At 35.7% G+C, this 20302-nt stretch overlaps 1 protein-coding gene across 6 annotated transcripts in view; it reads right to left on the bottom strand.

The window, feature by feature from the left end:
• The window catches only part of TUSC3 (tumor suppressor candidate 3), a 223779-nt gene that overhangs the window by 71178 nt on the left and 132299 nt on the right, over positions 1-20302 (bottom strand). For all 6 annotated transcript variants that reach the window (XR_011534289.1, XR_011534290.1, XM_070598600.1 and 3 more), the window contains one exon: positions 10550-10639. Coding sequence is in view for 4 of the 6 variants with exons in the window: in XM_070598600.1 (XP_070454701.1) it covers positions 10550-10639 (90 nt within the window). In the remaining 2 variants the exon portion in view is untranslated. The remainder of the gene's footprint in view (positions 1-10549; positions 10640-20302) is intronic.

Raw genomic sequence — 20302 nt, 5'->3', positions numbered from 1 at the left:
TGCTCTCCAGCCTGACTGCCCCCACCAGCACCTGCATTCCTTTGCCTGGCTGGACTTCTTTGATAGCTGAAGTCCACCAGTGTGGGGAAAGTAATGCCTTCCCCAGGGCTACCGCACTCAACAGTGACTGATGAGCGGTGGTATACAAATACCTCAGCTTCCTGCACCACTCGGGTGGGAACATAGATGTATGTGTTCTACACAGGCTCCTGGAGATCCCCCAGCAGTATTAAGCTTCAGTGGCCCACAACAGGAATTGGCTGGATAACACGTCTTTTTTGGCTGCCCTCCCTTCCGGAATTCAGTTTCCCATTCCTTTCCTACATTTCCTTCACCTCCAATCTGAACTACTTTCACTTGAGTCATTGTCTTTAGGTAGTTTTGGAAGAAATCCAAACCAAACCAGGACTTCTTTCAATGTTTAAAAGTACTTACACATATATTATTATATTTCATCTCATACACAATTACAAGGTAAGAAAAGCAGTATTAGACTCATTTTATAGAAGAACAGAGAGACTAAGTAACTTCCCCCTAATGACAAGTGGTAAGAGGCAGAGCTTGGGAAGAACTCAACTCTGTTTTCTTTCAATCTGTTTCTCTTCGTCTGTACATTTCAGGAAAAAGGCATAAAAATGACTCTGGGTCTGAGAATCTTCTTCACTTTCTCTTATGTGAACATCTCTTTTTAAGCATGTAAAAATGTCACAGATTAAATTACGTTTACTTAGGTATATTAAAGAAAACCACTATCTCAAAAACATTTACATATCAATCATATTTACTGATGGCATGCAATATACAACCATCCTAAACATTAAACTATAGGTCAATGTGATCCTAAGCACTGGTTATTTCAATTTTTTTAAGTTTTTTTTCCTTGTGTCTTTTGAAGTCATCCTTTGGGTGTAAATGCTGGATGGGATGGTTTTCTTGACTGGAAAATATCTAAGACGACAAACTTTTCTGTAGCTCTGTAGCTAAAACAGGTCTTCTCATTTTCAACACTGACATTTTGGGCCAGATGATTCCTTGTTCTAGGTGGCTGCCCTTTGCCTTGTAGGATGTTTAGGAGTATCCCTGGTCTCTACCACTAGCTGGCAGTAGTGGGCAGATGTCCCCACAGTTGTGACAACCAAAAACGTATCTGGTAACTACCAAATGTCCCCTGGAAGGGCAAATTCCCCCCTGGTGGTGTGACATGAGTTTTACAGCCCAAACACCCTTTCATTACATCACAACAGACAGCCAATTTATAACGGCAGTAAACTTTATGTGGCAATGGAACAGAAACCATTTATACCTACCTTGAAATTTTACACATGAGGAAAAGTTGAAGTCCTGATAACATTTATATAATGTTACAGGGTTCCAAAGTCACCAAGTGTGGAAGAAATAACAATGGGCGTGAAGCTTACGCTTATGCAACATTACTTAATGGGGTTACACAGAAAGAGTCACGGTTTTTCATGTTTTGGCCCAATAGTAGAATCTGTTATCAGCTTATATTCCTCACTAGTAGCTCAATATAGCCATGAGAGCATGAGGCAGAACTGAAACACTCTGGTAAGATAAGAGAGATAGCATGTGAAAGCAAACAATATTTCTGTGGAGTGAGTAAAATAGATTTAACCATATTGATGAAAACTTAAAGTGAACTTTGAGGAAGTTCATAAGCACAAAGAAACTGTGCCCCAGTGTCCATTGCAATAGAAGCAGATGTTAATGGAAGTTCTCCTGTACTTTGGGCTTAATTAGTTTTACTTTGTAATTCTGTTTCTAGCTTTGCATTTTGATGAATCCCTATCAATCTTTTAACAAGAAGGCAGGCAGAGGTGTACCAGGCACAAGGGGTCTGCCATTATCTTAACCCTGAAAATCTTCCTTCACTTCTGTTTTGCTGTCATCTTTTTATAGCATCATCTTAGGAATGTATATAGACCCATTCCCTTTCTTCAAATGTGTGTATGTAGAAGGTTTATGTATATGGTATTTACTTGATGCAAGAAAAGGCCATTCAATTCTCAGTGGCCTTTTAAGCTCTCTGCTTAGATTTTGGATGACTAACCTGGCTTTTAATGTTCTGTATTTCATTTCTGATTACTTTATAGCTTAATGCAACAACATTCTCTTTAATCTGTTACCTACAGATAGGCAGTGTGCTTAATTACATAATATATTCTCTCTCTTTGAGGAGAAAGTATAAGGCGGCAGCATTTAGTAATACCTATTTTTTATAATTTTATACATTTTCATAATAAGCACTTATTAATTTTATGATCAGAAAGTAAATTTTAAAAGCAAAAGTTGAAATAGAAAAAGTCAAAGTATCATATTTCAAAAAAGTAATTAGAAGAATCAGATAATAGAGAAAAACAGCCTGGAAGCTAGTGCTACATTCCAGGACTACACCTGACCAGACATATCTTTACGTCTCTAGGGTCTTACTAGGCCTTAGTCATCTTATTTAAGAGGATTATGTTTGTGAAGATTATGGACATTTCATGAGCTTTTACTCTTATTTAATTAGTCAGTCTCTCTGCACAAAATAATAGGTATCATCTCTGATTCATGTAGATTGTTCAGGGCCCTCAGATTTCTTAGAATTTCTGTCAAAAATTTCAAGTGGATTTTAGCATCAAGATTCAAACATTAACCACTATTACCAACAATATGCATATCTAAACTTTAAATTACATTTTAAAATAATTTAGTCTACTTATCATCAACTTAGTCCTCAAATGAGTCTTAATCATGTTCCAAGATCGACCATTCTAATTGTGGCTCTCCTACTTTCTCTTGGAATGCTGCTTTTCCTCATTTGTAAAGTACCTGCTCTCTAATCTCACAGTATTGTTACTTGGAATCTATAAAATATTGTGTATCAGACCACTTTATATATTACATATCAGCATTTCCCAGAATGTTCTAGTATTTATGAATAGAAGACAAAAATAAGTTTGAGAGGCACTGGGTTAAACAAAATTAATAGGTTTCTTTATCATTGATGTGTACTATAAACTTTCACATGGATAATATCAGATGCAGCATTTACCAAACATCTGATGAGGAAAATTTTTTTAGAGCATAATGATGATAACAATTAATCATTGTTAGTGTGACTGAGATCATTTAATCCTTGCAACCAGCCTATTAGGTAGGTTTTACCATTATTTAGACAAACTCATCTACAAAAAATATGTGGTAGGGTCAAACCTAGGATTATCAGTATCCAAAACATGCATTTTTTAAGCATGTATTTAAAGCATTTATGTTTTAGAAAAAAATTTATAGAAATATAGCATGATAGAGAAAAGTTTATATTTCACAAGTTTACGGTTAAATGAATTTTCACAAATTGATCACACCTGTATATCCATGACCTAGATGAAGAAATAAGATATTTAGAAGCCCCCTCATGTCCCACTCCAGTTATGATCTAGCCAGCTCAAAGGTAACCACTTTGCTGACACCTAACATACAGATTAGTTTTGCCTCGTTGTCAAGCTAAATACATGAAATTCTTACAGTATATAAATTTTTGTGCCTGCCTTCTTCCACTTAATATTATATTTTTGAGAGTCATCCTTTTTGGTGCATGTAAAAAGCAGTTATTGTTGCATATGTTCCACTGTCTGAATATACTACAATTTATTTATTCATTCCACTATTGATGGACATTTAGGTTGTTGCAAGCCTGGGGCTATTGAGAATAATGCTGCTGTTAGCATTCTTGTACATCTCATTTGGCAATCATGTAGATGCATTTCTCTTGGGTATATACCTATGGAATGAAATTTCAGGATCATGGGTATGAAGATGACCAGTTTTCAAACATATTGTCAACTTTTAAACTGGTTGAACCAATTCACATTTTAGTTATTGAAACTCTGCATGGTAACGATGTTACCATTTTAATCATTTTAGTGAGTATGTTACAGCACCTTATTGTGTTTTAAGTTTCATTTACTTAACCAATAAAGTTGAATTCCTTTTCACATGTTTAGTGGCCATTTGGATAGCCTCTTTTGAGAAGGAGCCTGATCAAGTCTTTCCCCCAATTTTTCCCATGGGCTACTTATCTGTTTCTTATTGATTTGTAAGAATTCCTCATATACTCTGGATCCAAGTCTTTGTAAGACCTATTTATTACAAATATCTTCTCCAACTCTGTGACTAGCCTTTTCACATTCCTAATGGAACCTTTTGAAGATGGAAAGTTTTGAATTTTAATATATTTCAATGTAGCTTTTTTTCCATTCATATTTACCTCCACAATCCATATGGAATTTATATTTATGCTATGTGATAACTGTCAAGATTCATTTTTTCCATATACATATCTAATTACTCTAGCACTATCTATTAAAAGCCCTGCTTCCCCACTGCATTTTGGTGTCACTATTGGCCATAAACCAAGTGGCCATATCTGTGTGCATCTGTTTCTGAAAACTCATTCTGTTAAGTGGATCTATTTGTCTATGCTCGTATTAACAAAACACTATCCTAGTTAATGTAACTTTAAAACAACTTTTAAAAACTGGTAATGTAAGTTATTTAGCTTTGTACTTCTCTTTCAAGATTGTTTTAATTATTCTTATACATTTGCATTTCCATAGGGATTTCCTATTATGCATAACTTAACATTTAAAATATCAAGCAATAATACTGACATATATTTCATAAATCAATGCACTAAATAAAAATTGCTCAATCTGAAAAAAATAAAGTTGAACCTTTTAATAATTAACGTGGCTTTTATGTTTAAAAGGGATAAAACTAGATATCATAATGCCAAATCCCATTAAAAACTCAATCAAATTATGAGTGATTATAATTTGATTATATTCAAATTATGGCAATCAAATTATGCAACTTAAAAAACTGGCAGAAAGAACTCACCATCAACCAGAACTCTACTTAGAAACCATGACTTCAGAGAAAGGAAAAAAAAGTATTTCTGGAAGCCATGAGAGCTTGATAGTGTAATCCTAAGGTATTTACAAAGTTAGTTGACTTTAACATTAACACTGAAATAATTCTTCACGAATAATTTTAAAACAAATTTCTTAAACCACTTACATAAACCAAACAGAGTTGAAATCAGGCATAAGCCTTTAAAATGTAAATAGAATGGTTATTCAATTATATTACAAATATGAAAAATAATAAAAATTACTGTCTCATATCCCTTACTCCACTAAATGTACACTGGTCTTCAAAAATTAATGCTAAATTATAAAACTCCTTTATATTAGTCATAAGACACTCCTTTCATCACTTTATTCTATACCACTGAAAGAGGTAAATAGCCTCATTACAGTTATTGTCAAAAACACGAATCCTACACGGCAATTTGTCTTTAGAAATATATACAGGTTAAAATACGAAGAAATTACCAAAGGAGGATATGCTGATTTTCAAGTTATGCCTTGAAATTTAAACACCTCTATTATAAAGAAAAACATTTACTATTATCATTCTAATGGACAATTATTGTTGAAGGCAAAAATTCTGTACCAGTAATTATTTCATTTTATAAAGCAAAGTTAATCTTCTATTTTGTTCCAGTAATGTGAAAACATTATTATGTAAATCAATGCATTAAAACAAAACCTAAAGCACAATTTTCCTGTTTCAGTGTACGTCGACATTATGCATACAAAAAAGCAGGCAGGAAAGTTTTACTAAAATATGCTAAAATGCAAAACAAGAAAAAAGCTTTATCCTTAGAGGCAACCTTCTCCTGGCCCTTTCCACAGTGTGATCTAGGCAAGTCTAAAGCCTTGTCTGTGCTGCTTAGCAATTATCTCACATAAACCTGAAATAGTATCCATATCTCTTCGGCTAATGAAACCAGCAAACAGTTAGCCATTGATGATTAAGTAGCTAGGAACTAAAGGTTTTTTTCCTTTTTTGCAGTTACTGATTATAGCTTTTAGCTGTTTAACCCACCCACTGTTAACTGTGCTGCTTAGGCAATATGCTATCTGGCTCCCACTATGCTCCTATAGATAAGATCTCCCTGGAGCCTGGGTCACCACAGTAATGGGTGTGTGAGCTGTTTTCAGGAATTAGAACTCCTTGTCCACTTCAGGTAGATTGAGACCATCAACTCATCAACTGGGCCCGTGGAGATGTCCGATAGGCAACCTTTTCACATCAAGAGGCTAAAAACTCTACCCTCAGAAAATGCTAATGCTGCCATTTTGCAAACACACGTCCTGTGAAGAGGCATGGAGTCTGACTACGCTTGTGCATATCATCAATTACCTCACCTCTCCTCACCTCCAATCACCAGTCTCCATATTTCAGACCACCTTGTGCCCCCTACACCATAAATATCCCGGCGTCTCTATTTTTGAGGCGGCAGTTTTGAGACTCATGGTCTCGCTTCCTCACATGATTCCCCTGTGATTAAACCCTCTCTCTGCTGCAATCTCATCATCTCTGTGTTTGGCTTTCTGGGATGTGGGCAAAAATGAACCTGGCACGCTAATACCAAGAGTACACTCACTTTTAACTGTCTTTGTATCAAGAAGCTCCAGTATTTCCAGGACTTTTACGATCTTTTCTTCAATCCTAATACTTTATTCAAACATAAGAAAAATTTATATTTTTACAAAATATAAGGGGGTGAAAAGTTTGAGACTAATTCATCTTTTTAAATATCATCATTTCTATAACTTTTGATTAAGATGTTGAAAAGCTAAGATAAATACATTGAAAGTTAGATGCAAGTATGAAGGAATGAAAAGTTTCTTCCTTTTTAAAAACACAGAATACTCTATTTTCTTAGTGTTCCTTTGGGCCATGAGAGTACCTTTTCCTAAAGGCCATGCCAATTTCTATGGCAAAATAGTAAGACAAAAATGTAAAGGGGGATGAAAACTTTTCTAAATCAATCAATAAAATTTCTCTTTAATCTAATCTGAACCTTAAAATAAATGTTCCTGTGACATTAAGTTTGCTAACTGATTTATACTGAATTAACAGTGACATGTTGACCCTATTTTTCTTCTGACTGGTGAGGAAAAAAATTAAAAGAAGAATTATGATAATCTAATTTATAAAACAAAAATCTCCTAGTATGAGTCCTTATAATCATTTGCTAAAATATTTATTAAGGACCAGCTGAGGCAGATTGTAAAGATGACAAACAGCTTAAGAGAAATTTTCTAAGTTTAAAGATTTGCCTAACATGGAATATAAAAAACATTAAAAACATCATACTAAAAGAACGCATAAACAAATGGACTAACTACATGCGCATAATTATATAAAGGGAGGGAGGAAGAACTTCCAATGTAGTTAAGAAGGGCTGCACCTCAGGGGAAGCAGATCAGCTGAGATTGAACGGTGGGTATAATTTGACAGAAACAGAGGACATTCCAGGAACGGAAAATAAAGCACATATTTCGGGGACAAGGAATAGTATAAATAGGCTAACATTGAGTTTCACTGAAAAGTAGTAGAGGTATTGGGTTGAAAAGGAAAATTCCAATAGGCAGGAAATGGAGAGCCACTTAGGATTTCCAAATTAACGGGTAACTCAGATCCACACAGATGAATGTTAGAACTATAATGAAGGTATGCTTTAGGGCTATTCACCTAGTGAATACATCTCTGAAGTCTAGTGCCTAGCATGTATTCAGAAAGCAACAGACAGCATCGACTGTTGTTGCTGTTATTGTTATTGGCACAAACTTGTCTGGAACTTACTCCAGTAAACTACTGGTGAGGGCATTAGAGTCTCCTGATTTAGCAAAGTAGTGGTTGAAATGGTAAGACAATAGAGATTACAGTAAGAAATGTAGCAGGATACGACACTTCAAAATATGCCACTTTGGGGTAAGGATTATTTTGAACTGAAGGCAACTAAGAAGAAACAGATACAAAAAAAGCTCTCCGCCCTCCCCCATCTGCCTAAAAGCAGGACACACATTTACAAGGGTGTCCTTCTTCCTTTCTCTACCAGGAAGGACAAAGGTTAATCCCTGAAGACAACTTCAGACCCTAATCAATGGAGAAGGCACCTGCTGACTTAAACCTACATAATAAACCTTAATATTGCTTACCTTGCTTTTCCTGGTCAGCTACAAATAAGTGGCCTCCCCCCAATACCTTTCTTTCTGTCTTTAGCTGAAGATGGGATCTAAGTCTGAGTTCTAAGCCACCTCGGAGAGTTATTTATTTTTCTCTGAGTATCTCCCCCGTGCACAGTCATGCGCCACATAATGACATTTTGGTCAATGACAGACCACATATACGACGGTGGTCCCATAAGATTAGTACCATATAGCCTAGGTGTGTAGTAGACTGTGCCATCTAGGTTTGTGTAAGTGCGCTCTATGATGTTCACACAATAAAATCGTGCAGCGACACCTTTCTCAGAACACATCCCTGTCTTTACGTAGCTCATGACTGTACATGTGGCATATATGTTAACAAACTTCTGGGGTTTTTTTTCTCTTTTTATTCTGTCCTTTGTTATAGGGGTCTCAGCCAAAAACTCAGTAGAGTGAAAATTATTTTTTCTTCCTCTCTGGAACTGAAAACATTCATAAGAATGTTCATTAATTTTTCATACACTTTAACAAATCATAAACAATAAAAAGCCATGCTTAATATGTTTTTTTACTTAAAGAATATTCTTTTCAGAAGAATATTAAAAGACAGTAATGAAAAAATTATGAGATTTCCTAAATTTACACTTTTAAGTATCATCAGCACAAAAGTGATCAAACTTTGTGTCAGGCCCTTCTCTATGTAATGGGGATATATCAGTGACAAAAAGAGATGAAAAGCCATGCTGTCAGGTGCTTATATCCTATTGGGGTCATGGCAAAAAAATATGAATAAAAATAACAACACAAAATAAGTAAATTGTATATCATGTTTTAAGATGATTAAGTGCTATGGAGAAAAAATAAAATAGGAAAGAGAAACAGTGTGAGTATCAGGGAAGAGGATGAGAGGAAAGGACCACACTTTTAAAACAGAGTGGTCAGAAAGACTTGAAGGTAAGGGAACAATTTATTGCTCAATAATTACTTCCAAGTATTTTTCTTTAAAATAATTATTTTGAATATTAAAGACACTCAAATTACTCCTCTCTCTTGGTGACAGATTTCAAAAATACATACACATAGCAAAAACTATGTCTGAATTCCTATGGCAGCTGATTATCCAGAGTCTAACTTTTACTCCATATCCTTGCCATCTATAGGAGAAATCTGAAAATGTTCATAAAATCATGTTAATAAAAATATGAGACCAAATTGATTATTATGTAGCATCAATGACCGTTACTCTGAAAACCTGCAACTAGTCCTTAAAATCTGACCGGGCACTCAGGGAACAAGCTATGAATAAAGTGAACTATATTGCTCTATTACAGCTCCACAAAGAAATTCAAATAAAGTCACAAACAATGTAGGAAGAAGAAATAAACAGCTTGTTCGCTTTTGTTAATATTAAAGATATCTGAAGCACTGTAAGCAATGAAGAATAAATCTTAAAAGCTTACATTAAACATTTAGATTTACAGAGAATTTATAACACTACTTTGCCATATGATAATCTTATTCTAGTCAGAACTACAACTCTAGAAATTAAGAATTTATTATTATTCTTGATGTGATCATGGTATTGTGGTTATGATTCTTAAGGAAGACCTTATCTTTTAGAGATATCTACTAAAATATTTATCTATGAAATGAAATCACATTGGACACTTATTTCAAGAGAATCCAAGAGCAGGTAAAGAGAACTGGGTGGGAGAATAATGAAACAAGATTGGTTACGAGCTGGTAATTGATTAAGTTTGGTGATGGGTACATGACAGGTGTCATTACATTATTCTCTCAAAAATCTGTATATTTTCCAAAAGAAAGTTAAAGGAAAAAGCACATTTTTAAACAGTTGTTAACCTTCACCAACTTAACACCAAGCATCAAAGTCAGTATTTTGCCATACTGATCTACTACAATACTTCCCACCTACTAAAAGGAAAGGGAAGGCAACAAAATAAGTTATGTAAATTCAGTAGCAGTTACTAATGGGAACTTTGCTACTGACTTAACTACACATCAATTTCAGTTTTAATTTTGTGGCAAATAGTCCTAGCATTCCAGTACATGACTGCCAGCATTCTTAATGATGTTTTAATTAATCTCTTCTGAACTAAATTAAATTTACCATCGATGGGACACTGGCTACAATCTGTTCCTATTTCTTCTTGTGGCATTACATATTACTGCCACAGCAGTACACAAAGTTGAAAGAACACTTTATGCATGTGTATTTGATATAGGTATACTGACTGATTTTCTTAATCAACACTAAAGCAGTCCTCACCCTAAAAAAAATTAATATGTGTATATATGTGCTTGTGTGTATGTATGGCACAGGTAGTAAACGAGAAGAGAGAACATATATTTAATATTTACAGATAGAAGCCTTTCTTATTAAATACTATACATAATTTTTAACTCCCATATAAACAGGATTAAAGTTCAGAACATTGATGCTTAGAACGTGCACTTACCACTTGACCATTGTGTGGGTTCTTATGAGCATATGGAGGGCCACGGATATGATTCCACATCTGGCCAGAAGTCATAGCAAAGACTATACACTGAAAAACAGGGCACAATGTTATAACATGTAAACCAAAGAATACCAGAATACTGCATTTTAAAAAAATAGTCATGAAACTACCTTTTAAAAATCACACTGGCTCACTCATTAAAATAATATTCACTTGTTAACTGTGGGACCTTCGGTAAGTTATTTTTCTTTCTGCTTCTCAGATCTGCTATCCATAATATGGGGATGCCAACTATGCTGAAGAGATACAGTAATGATTAAACTAGATAACATTCGGAAAGCATCTGGCATGGTGACAGACAATCTGATATGTCCTAACCAGGGCCAGTCAAAAGTATAGATGAAACACGATGTTTTAGACATACCCAGGAATAACCCATAGAGATTATATGCCTGCTAGGTCTACCTGAAAAGGCTGTATTTGGAGAACTAATCTTGGAGGTCCCAAGACATTATAGGGAGGGAGAGAGAGAGAGTATGAACCAGTAGTCACAATCACTATAACCTATGTGTAAGCATTTTTGGTTTAAATCATAAAATATGTTTAAATTTACAAACTTGAATATCTTTAGACTGAAATGTGCTCTTCACGTTAAAACAGTTCCCAGTACTTCCTACTGTCCCATAACTTGCCCAAGTCACTCTTGACTAGAGCTGCCTGGCTCTGGTAGGTATTTGTATCAACAAAGATTCAAGGTCAGAATGAACAATGCATGATTGGGGGTCTAAACAGTCTAGATTTGCACAATTTTTAAAGGGAAAAGTAGGATGGGGAAAATTACAGAGGATCTTTAAACTCAAGAGAATAAATCTGGATTCTGTTCTATAACTTTGGGGGAGCCAAGGTGTTTCAAAAGAAAATGACAATAACAGGATTATAGAGGTTAATCTGAATTCTTTTCCCACTTTCCTGAGAGTAACTCTGAAACTAACTCAAACTTCTTAAAAGCCAGATTTGACTTGTACAGACTTAGCTAAGGTTGAGATATTTTCTGAAAGTTAGATTTGTACCAAATATTTGCACTTTAAACTGAGTAGATATACTAGAATATTACACCCAGAGTGAGCATAAAGAATTATATACCGTCTAAAAGAAATCATTTAAAAATGTACACTTGTTATGTGAGAAAAATAAATTGCATATCTAACTCACAGAAGTATCATGTCAGCGATTTAGAAAGTATATTAAAGTTGATTATGCTGTACATATAATATAAACAGTGTTTCAGGTAGAGTATATTTTAAAATCCAAGAAAAGAGAGATCAAGCGAATAAATACATTTATAGTATAAACAAGTGACCTCCTTGCTTTTAATAGATACCCAATAATACTAGAGTTCTACTTCTCGGAACCTAACACTTCAAGTCACTAAATCAGCACTGACACTATTGTGTATATTTATTTCTGGTTTTACTTTTACTTGTCTGCCCATTCTTTCTCTGCCTTTTACTGCTTCAACTGGTATTCCTATCTCCAACTATGGTGGAAAAAATACATATCAAGTTTTATGTTAGAAAGATGACATTAGCTACAGTATGGTTAATAGACTGGAGAAAAGTAAAACTTGCATAGAATTCAGTTTGGAGGCTGATGCACAAATACACATGAGAGAGCACAGTGGCTCATTCCATGGTAGTGATAGGAACTGAGAGAAGTACACATATAGGAGAAATATATAAGAGGCGGAGCCAACAGACAGTGGTGGTTGATTGATGTGAGAGAAAATAGTCAAAATTACTCTCTGGGTTTCTGGGTTCTGATTTGAGCAACAGGGTATAGTTTGTGGTGCCACCCAACGAGGTACAGAGTGGGGCCAGAAGTATGTGAGGGTGAAAGGGAAGCAGGTCAAAGATTTGGAGTTCAGTTTTATATGGGGTGACCCTAAAGTGCTTTCAAAACATCCATTTCAAAACATCTTTCGATGGTGAGACTTCTTTGAGACATTTGCATATGTGATCTAATGACAGAGTTCTAGGAAAAAACCACCAATCTGCAAAGGGTCCGCACATAGTTGGTTACTGAAGTCATGGGAATGGATAAAAATGCTCAAGAAGAGTAGATAGGGTAAGAGGAAAAGAAGGCCTAGAGGCCTAGGAAAGAACCCTGAGGAATACATGTATGCCGATTCATAACCAGGAGCCTGCAAAGGAACCTGTACACACAAGTCAGAGAGGAAGAAAATGAAGAAAGTAGACACATTGCAATAGAAGCCAAGGATAGAATTTTGAGAAAGAAGGATGTGGTCATCAAAAATTGTCAAATGCTGGAAAAATCAAATCAAACAACCTGAAGAGTCTCACTTTATTTCTGACTATTCATTTGAGATACTAAGATACTTAACAGACTAAAATATTTATAAAACAATGTATCCATCCAAGAATCTTCAACACTCTTCAGTTCTACCACTGGTATGTTTAAAGTCCTTTGCCCAGTGGTATATCATAGTAGTTAAGAACAGAGGCTCTTAAATTAGAACACTGCAGGTTCAGGCTTGTCTTCAGCACCTGCGCTACCTCGGAGAAGTTCATCATTCTGGGCCTCGGTTTCTTATCTATAATATTAGGATAATTATTGGCAGCAGTCTTTTTAAGCTAGGAAGGTTTTAAGTCAGTCAGCCCATGTAGCACATTTAAAACTGTGCATGATATACAATGTAAACTTAGTAAACATTATTTATTATTATTCCAAAGCCCTCCACAATTTGGTCCTACACTCCAAAATAGCACAATGGGGGCCAGCCCAGTGGCATAGAGGTTATGTTCGGGCGCTCCGCTTCGGCACCCTGGGGTTTGCCAATTCAGATCCCGGGTGTGGACCTACACACTGCTTATCAAGCCATGCTGTGGCAGGCATCCCACATATAAAATAGAGAAAGATGGGTACAGATGTTAGCTCAGGGCCAATCTTCCTCAGTAAAAACAGCAGGATTGGCAGTGGATGTTAAATCAGGGCTAACCTTCCAAAAAAAAAAAAAAATAGCACCATGTCCCACCATTCCTTAACTGACACTGTATGTTCCATTCGGGTTACTCTTTTTGCTGCTGCTCACATCCCTGAGGCAATGCCTATATCTACATCTTGTTAACACTACTCCTACTCAGTCAACCTCTCTATACTACCCAAGGCCTATGTATGGTTCTCTATGAAGCTCTTCCAGTTTATTGTATTTGTTCAACAATTATTTACTCAGCATACCAAGTATTTTACTGGACACTTGGGGTATAACAATGAATAAGACAAAGATAGTCCCTGCCCTCAGGTAGAAATCCTAAATAAGCGACACGCACCCCTAACCATGAAAAGTAAGTGGGTATTTCTCATTCACTCATTCACCACTTATTTACTGAGAGCCTACTATATGCTCATGAACTGTTTTAGAAGCTGACAATAAAGCAATGAACAAAAATTCAAGGGGGGAACTGTCCTCGTGGAGCTTACATTCTATAGGGAAGAAATAGACAATAAAAAATAAAAAATTAAATTATATGATAGACAAGGATAAATGCTTTGAAGAAAAGTAAAGCAGGGAAGGTGGGAAGGAAGTCATGGGAGAGGAGGTTGCAATATTCATCAGAATGCTCAGCAGGGGCCTCTCCAAGAAAGTGGTATTTGAGCAGAGATCTAAAAGAGAGCAAGCCACGTAAACATCTGGGGAAAGAGTGTTCCAAGCAAAGGGAATAGGCAGTGAAACAGACTCTACTGAAGAATGAGTGGCATATTCCAGAAGGAGTAAAGAAGTCAATAGACTGAAGGACAGTTAACGACGAGATGAGAAATTGATCAGATAGGTGAAGTAATGCAGGGTGGATCCCAGGGCCACATGGGTTGACATTTTGAAAGTTAACTGTAGGGAGGGTAAAGGTGAAAGCCAGGATGCAGTTAAAAGGCTACTGCACTAAGTGGATGAAGAAATAATGAGGAGGTTAAACAAAGGTAGCAGGGATAGTGGGAAATAGGCGGAATCTGGACATATTTTGAAGAAAGAGCCAACAGGATTTTCTGAAGAATTAGATGTGGGGCGTGAGAGAAAAAAGGTGGTAAAGGAAGACTACAAGGTTTCTGACGTGAACAATCAGAACAATAAATTTGCTATTAACTAAGAAGTCAAAGACTATAGGTCTGGGGACTGAGACCAAGAGTTTGTTTTGTAACTGTCCATTCTGAGACACCTGACAGACTTCCAGGTAAGATGCAGTATGAGCAAGTTGGGGAAGATTTGGCCCCAAGATAAAATTTGGGAGTCCATAATGGTTAGATAGTATTTAAAGCTTTAAAATTGGATGAAATCACTAAGGAAGTAAATGTAAATACAGAAGAGAAAATGGCCAAGAACTGACCCTCTGGCCACTCTGAAACAAGAGTGGTAGATAAAAAGTAACAAGCAAAGATCATTAAGAAGGAGCAGTCAGAGAAGTAAGGAAAATCACAAGTGTGGCCGGTTGAAAGACAAGTGAAGAAAGTGATTCAGGATGAAGAGATAAGTTGTGTCAATACTGATGAGAGATCAATAACATGAAGATCCAGAATTAAAAACTGAATTCAGTTCCCTGGGAAGTATTTGTGCCCCTAAAAAGAGCATTTTCAATGGAATAGTGGGTCAAAAGCCTTACGAGAAAAGAACGGAACATATAGAAAACTGTTTCAAGGAGTTTTGCTATAAAGAGGATCAGGTAAATAGAATGACATCTGGAAGGAAAAATGGTGTTACATCCCTTTAAGATGAATATGGGGATGTCTGCATTGCTAATGAGAATGATTCAGTAATACGAGAAAAAATTATGATGACACTGAAAGAGGGGAGAACCGTTGGAGCACTGTCATTGAAGAAGATTTTGTACACAAGCAGGGGTGTGAGTCTTAGATACGAGCAGAAACAGTTCAAATCATACAGCAGTACTCAGACCCCAAGGGGCCTATGCATAGAATGTAATAGGATAAAAACAAATCTTCATTTTCACTATCTTATAAGTAAAATATATAATTTCCTTCAACTATGCATGCAGGTGATAGATCACAATAGTTTTAGCAGTACCTGCGGTTTTTATCGATGAGGGAAATACAAATATTTTCTACTATAAGTTAGTCAATATCTCAAAATATCATTTATGACAGCTACTCCAAAATCATGGTAGTTATTAGAACCACACTAGGTCTTGTGATTTAATGCATTAATAAGGAAACACATATTACTATATTACAAATTTTGCTAACACATAAGAGAAAATGCTCAAATTCTCTAAAAAAAATAAGATGTTAAATAGCAATAGCTGTAATACATATGATTTGTTATATAAGTTTTAAAAAATTTATCTTAATACATGACGTATTCAAGATTCCAAGAATTGGCTCAATAAAACAAAAGTAGGCTTAAACATAGTATAGTCTGCTGAGCCATCTGAAGTAGTGACAGATGTCTTCATTTACAGTCTTTATAATTACTCACATAGCTGTGGCATTTTTCACAAGACACAAGAAAACACTGAATAAACATACACTTCTAAAATGCAAAATAGCCCAGGTCTGTAAAATCTTTTTCTCTAAATAAGTATAATTGATATTTCCTGTTTTGATTTTAACAACTAAAATGTCTACCACTTCATTGCTTTCATTAATCTGAAATTTTTAATTTTTGCAATTAATTTACCTACAATTTTATTTTTGTAGTTAACTAAATTATTCATACAACAAAATATATGATTCATATAAGCATACACCTCAATGCATTTTTACAACGTGAACACACCTTGTAAACCAGCAGTGAGATCAAGAAATGGCATACTATTAGAACAACAGGGGTCCCCTGGGCCTCTTCCTAGTCAATACCTTCGTACCTCTCCAAACGGGTAAAGACATTTTCTTGAAATGTATGTATATTCAGTTTTAGTGGATGCAACCAAACACATTTTCCCAGGAGGTTAGACCAAATTTGCACTCCAACTAGCAGCATATGGGAGTTCTGGTTATGCACATCCTCCCCAACAACTGGACTATCTGCGTGTGTGCATGTTCGTCTCAGCTATTCTGGTAGACTTGTGGTAGGTCATACTGTAGTTTTATTTTACATTTTCCTGGTGATTAACGAAGCTGAATACCTTTCATACGTTTAGTGAAATTTGGACGCGATGGTAAAGAGCCCAGCAATCTTTGCTCTCTTTTAAAATTCAGTTATCTGCCTTTTGCTTACTGTTTTGAAAAGTTCTTTGTATTTCTGGATACAAGTCCTCTGTTACATTATCTGTATGGCAGATAATCTTTACTGAACCTGTGGCTTGTGTTCCTTTTCATTTTCTTAATGGTATCTTTTGGCAAACAGAAGTTCTTCTTTTTTTTAACTGCAGTAACATTGGATTATAACATTATATGGCTTTCAGATGTACATCGCAATATATTTTGAATTCTGTGTAGATTACATCATGTTCACCACTCAAAAACTAATTATAGTCCATCACTACATATGTGTGCCTAATCACCCTTTTTGACTACCCCTCTCCCCTCTTCCCCTATGGTGACCACCAATCCAATCTCTGTTGCCATGTGTTTGTTTGTCGTCGTTTTTATCTTCTACTTATGAGTGAGATCATATGGTATTTGACTTTCTCCCTCTGACATATTTCACTTAGCATAATACCCTCAAGGTCCATTCATGTTGTCACAAATGGCCAGATTTCATCATTTCTTATAGCTGAGTAGTATTCCATGATGTATATACACCACATCTTCTTTATCCATTCATTCCTTGATGGGCACCTAGGTAGCTTCCAAGTCTTGGCTATTGTGTATAATGCTGCAATGAACACAGGGGTGCGTGTATATTTATGCATTTGTGTTTTCAAGTTCTTTGGATAAATACCCAGCAGTGGAATAGCTGGATCATATGGTAGATCTATCCTTAATTTTCTGAGGATACTCCCTACTGCTTTCCATAGTGGCTACACCAGTTTGCACTTCCACCAGCAATGTTCTTAATGTAGTTCACTTTAGCAATTATTCCATGATGTTTACCAATTACATTCTGTTTTAAGAAATACTTGCCCATCCAGAAATCATGAAAATATATGCCTAGGTTTTCTTTTAAGTGTTAATGTTTACATTTCACGTTTAAATCCACAATTCATCTTGGATCCATGGTGGGAGGTAAGAGATGAAATTCTTTTTTTTCCATATGGATAGCCAGTTGACCCAGCACCATTTATTGGAAACACCATACATATCCAACTGCACCGCAAGGTCACTTTTGTCATAAATCCAGAAATACTGTACAAGCATGAGTCTATTTCTGGACTGTCAATTCTGTTGCATACAGCTTTTTGTACAATAAATAGCGCAAAGCCTTAATTAAATACCCATAATAAATCTTGATATCTGTAAGTGTAAATTCTCTACTATTGTTCCCTTTCTTCCGTATTGTCTTGATTATTCTATTCTTCACTCTTCTCATTTTCATAAAAATTCTAGAAACTCTGTCAATTGCCATTAAAAAATCTGAGAGTTTGTCCAAGTTCAAAATGGACATCATTACAATGTCGAGTCTTCCAATCCATGAACGCATTATATCTGCCATTTGTCTGTCTTCTTAAAAATTCTTTGAATGTCTGGTAGTTTTCAGAGTAGACGTTTTGCATATCTTTTGTTAGACTCACTCATGAGTATTTTTGATTCTATGCTAATGTATGATTTTTTAAATTTCATTTTCATTTTGTGTGTTGATGGTACGCAGAATACAATTGATTTTTGTATGTTGACTGTATACTTGTTCATCAACCTTGCTGAATTTACTTATTAAGTCTAACTTTTTTTAATGTAAACAACCAAATCATCTGCCAGTGACGTCAGTTTTATTTTTTCCTCATGTGAGTGTTTCTGTTTCTTTTTCTGTTTTGTTTGCTTTAATGCACTGCCCAGGGTCCCCAGTACAATATTCAAGAAAAAACATTTTGTATTATTTCTCATCCTAGGGTTTTCAATAAGTCATAAAATATGATGTTTACAGCAGGCTTCTTTATCAGATTAAGGAAGCTCCCCTCTATTTAGTTTTCTTTTATTCACTAACGGGCACTGAATCTATTAAGTGCTCATATGCATATATTAAAATGAGCATGAGATTTTTTTTCTCTTTACCTGTTAGTGTAGAGAATGATACTGATAAATTTTCACATACTAAACCACCTTTGCATTACGCAAATAAACTCCACTTGATAATGTTGTATTATTTTTATTTATCACTGTCTGCAATTTCCAATATTTTGTTTAGAATAATTGCACCTATATTTATGAAAGAGATTGGCCTATCATTTTTCTATTTTTAAACATCTCTGTCAGATTTTAGAATCAAAGTTGTTCTTGCTTCAAAAAAAGCTAGGAGGCATTTCCTCTTTCTATTCACTGAAAGAGTTTGTATAAGATTAGTATTAATTCTTAAATGTTTGGAAGAATTAACCACTTTCTTTGTGTTTTAACAATGGATTCAATTACTTTAACAGAAATTGGAGTATGCTGACTCTCTCTTTCTTCTTATGCTAGTGTATGGGTTTAAGGTTGCCCAATTTCTTTGATATTGTCAAGTTTATTAGTAAGATGTGACCACCTTAGTCCAATGGAGGAATGTACTGACTGAGTCATGGATGGGTTATGGCCCTGATAAGGCTCAATCGACCTCTCGCTGACCTCAGACAGTGAAGGTTTTCCAATAAGAGTCTGGTGAGTCCCAAACTGTAACTTTTAATTCACAAGCTTGTCAATTACTCTACTCTGCTTTTCAGACCTTCTGCTTAGGGCTTTTAGCCATTCCCCCTCCGCAAACTTCTGAAGTATCCTTGAGACTCACGGAGTTTCAACCAAAAGCTCTGCTTATTTTTCTCTATCTCCACAGTAGCCCTTTGCTGAGAACTGCACTGGATTTTCAACTCTTCCCAAAATCAACAATTATCCTCAGGGTAAAAGTGGCTGAAGAAGCCAACTGACCTCTTCTAGGTGCTTTCTTTACCAGAGTCTAAGCCTCTTTAGTTCTCATGACCTCAGCAGCTCTCCACTGCTCAAACAGACGATTCATATACTTAAGTTAACTGTTTAAATTATTCTAGGGGCCAGCCCTGTGGCACAGCGGTTAAGTGTGCACGTTCTGCTTCCGCAGCCCTGGGTTTGCCGGTTCAGATCCCAGGTGCAGACATGGCACTGCCTGGCAAGCCAAGCTGTGGTAGGCGTCCCACATATACAGTAGAGGAAGATGGTTAGCTCGGTCTGGGCCAGTCTTCCTCAGCAAAAAGAGGAGGATTGGAGGCAGATGTTAGCTCAGGGCTAATCTTCCGCAAGAAAAAAAAAAGGTTATCCTAAACAGAAGCACTTGTCTGCATCTAGCTACCCACCTCATCTGAAAGCAAAAGTCAAATGTCAGTATTTACCTGGCATATAAATTTCCTAACATTTTTATTCCTTTGTTTTTATAATCCTACAATACTCACTTTTGTCAGAGAAGTATATTTTCATGATATTCAACAACCCATGAAAATATGAATAAAGTTACTCAAGAAGGCAGGTGTGACCCATTTACTAAATTGGAAGCCATCTAATTTGACATTGAACAATGGAGGAATAGCCAACAGACCCATGTTCTGGTTGGCTCTTCATTTAACTAGTCAGAATCTCTCTAAGTCTCACTATTCCTATTCTATAATTCTTTAACACTAAAATAGC

This window comes from Equus przewalskii, chromosome 28 (assembly GCF_037783145.1).
Source record: "Equus przewalskii isolate Varuska chromosome 28, EquPr2, whole genome shotgun sequence".
Lineage (NCBI taxonomy): Eukaryota > Metazoa > Chordata > Mammalia > Perissodactyla > Equidae > Equus > Equus przewalskii.
Note: the sequence above shows the minus strand (reverse complement) of the source record. Positions and strands in the feature narration are given on the sequence as shown.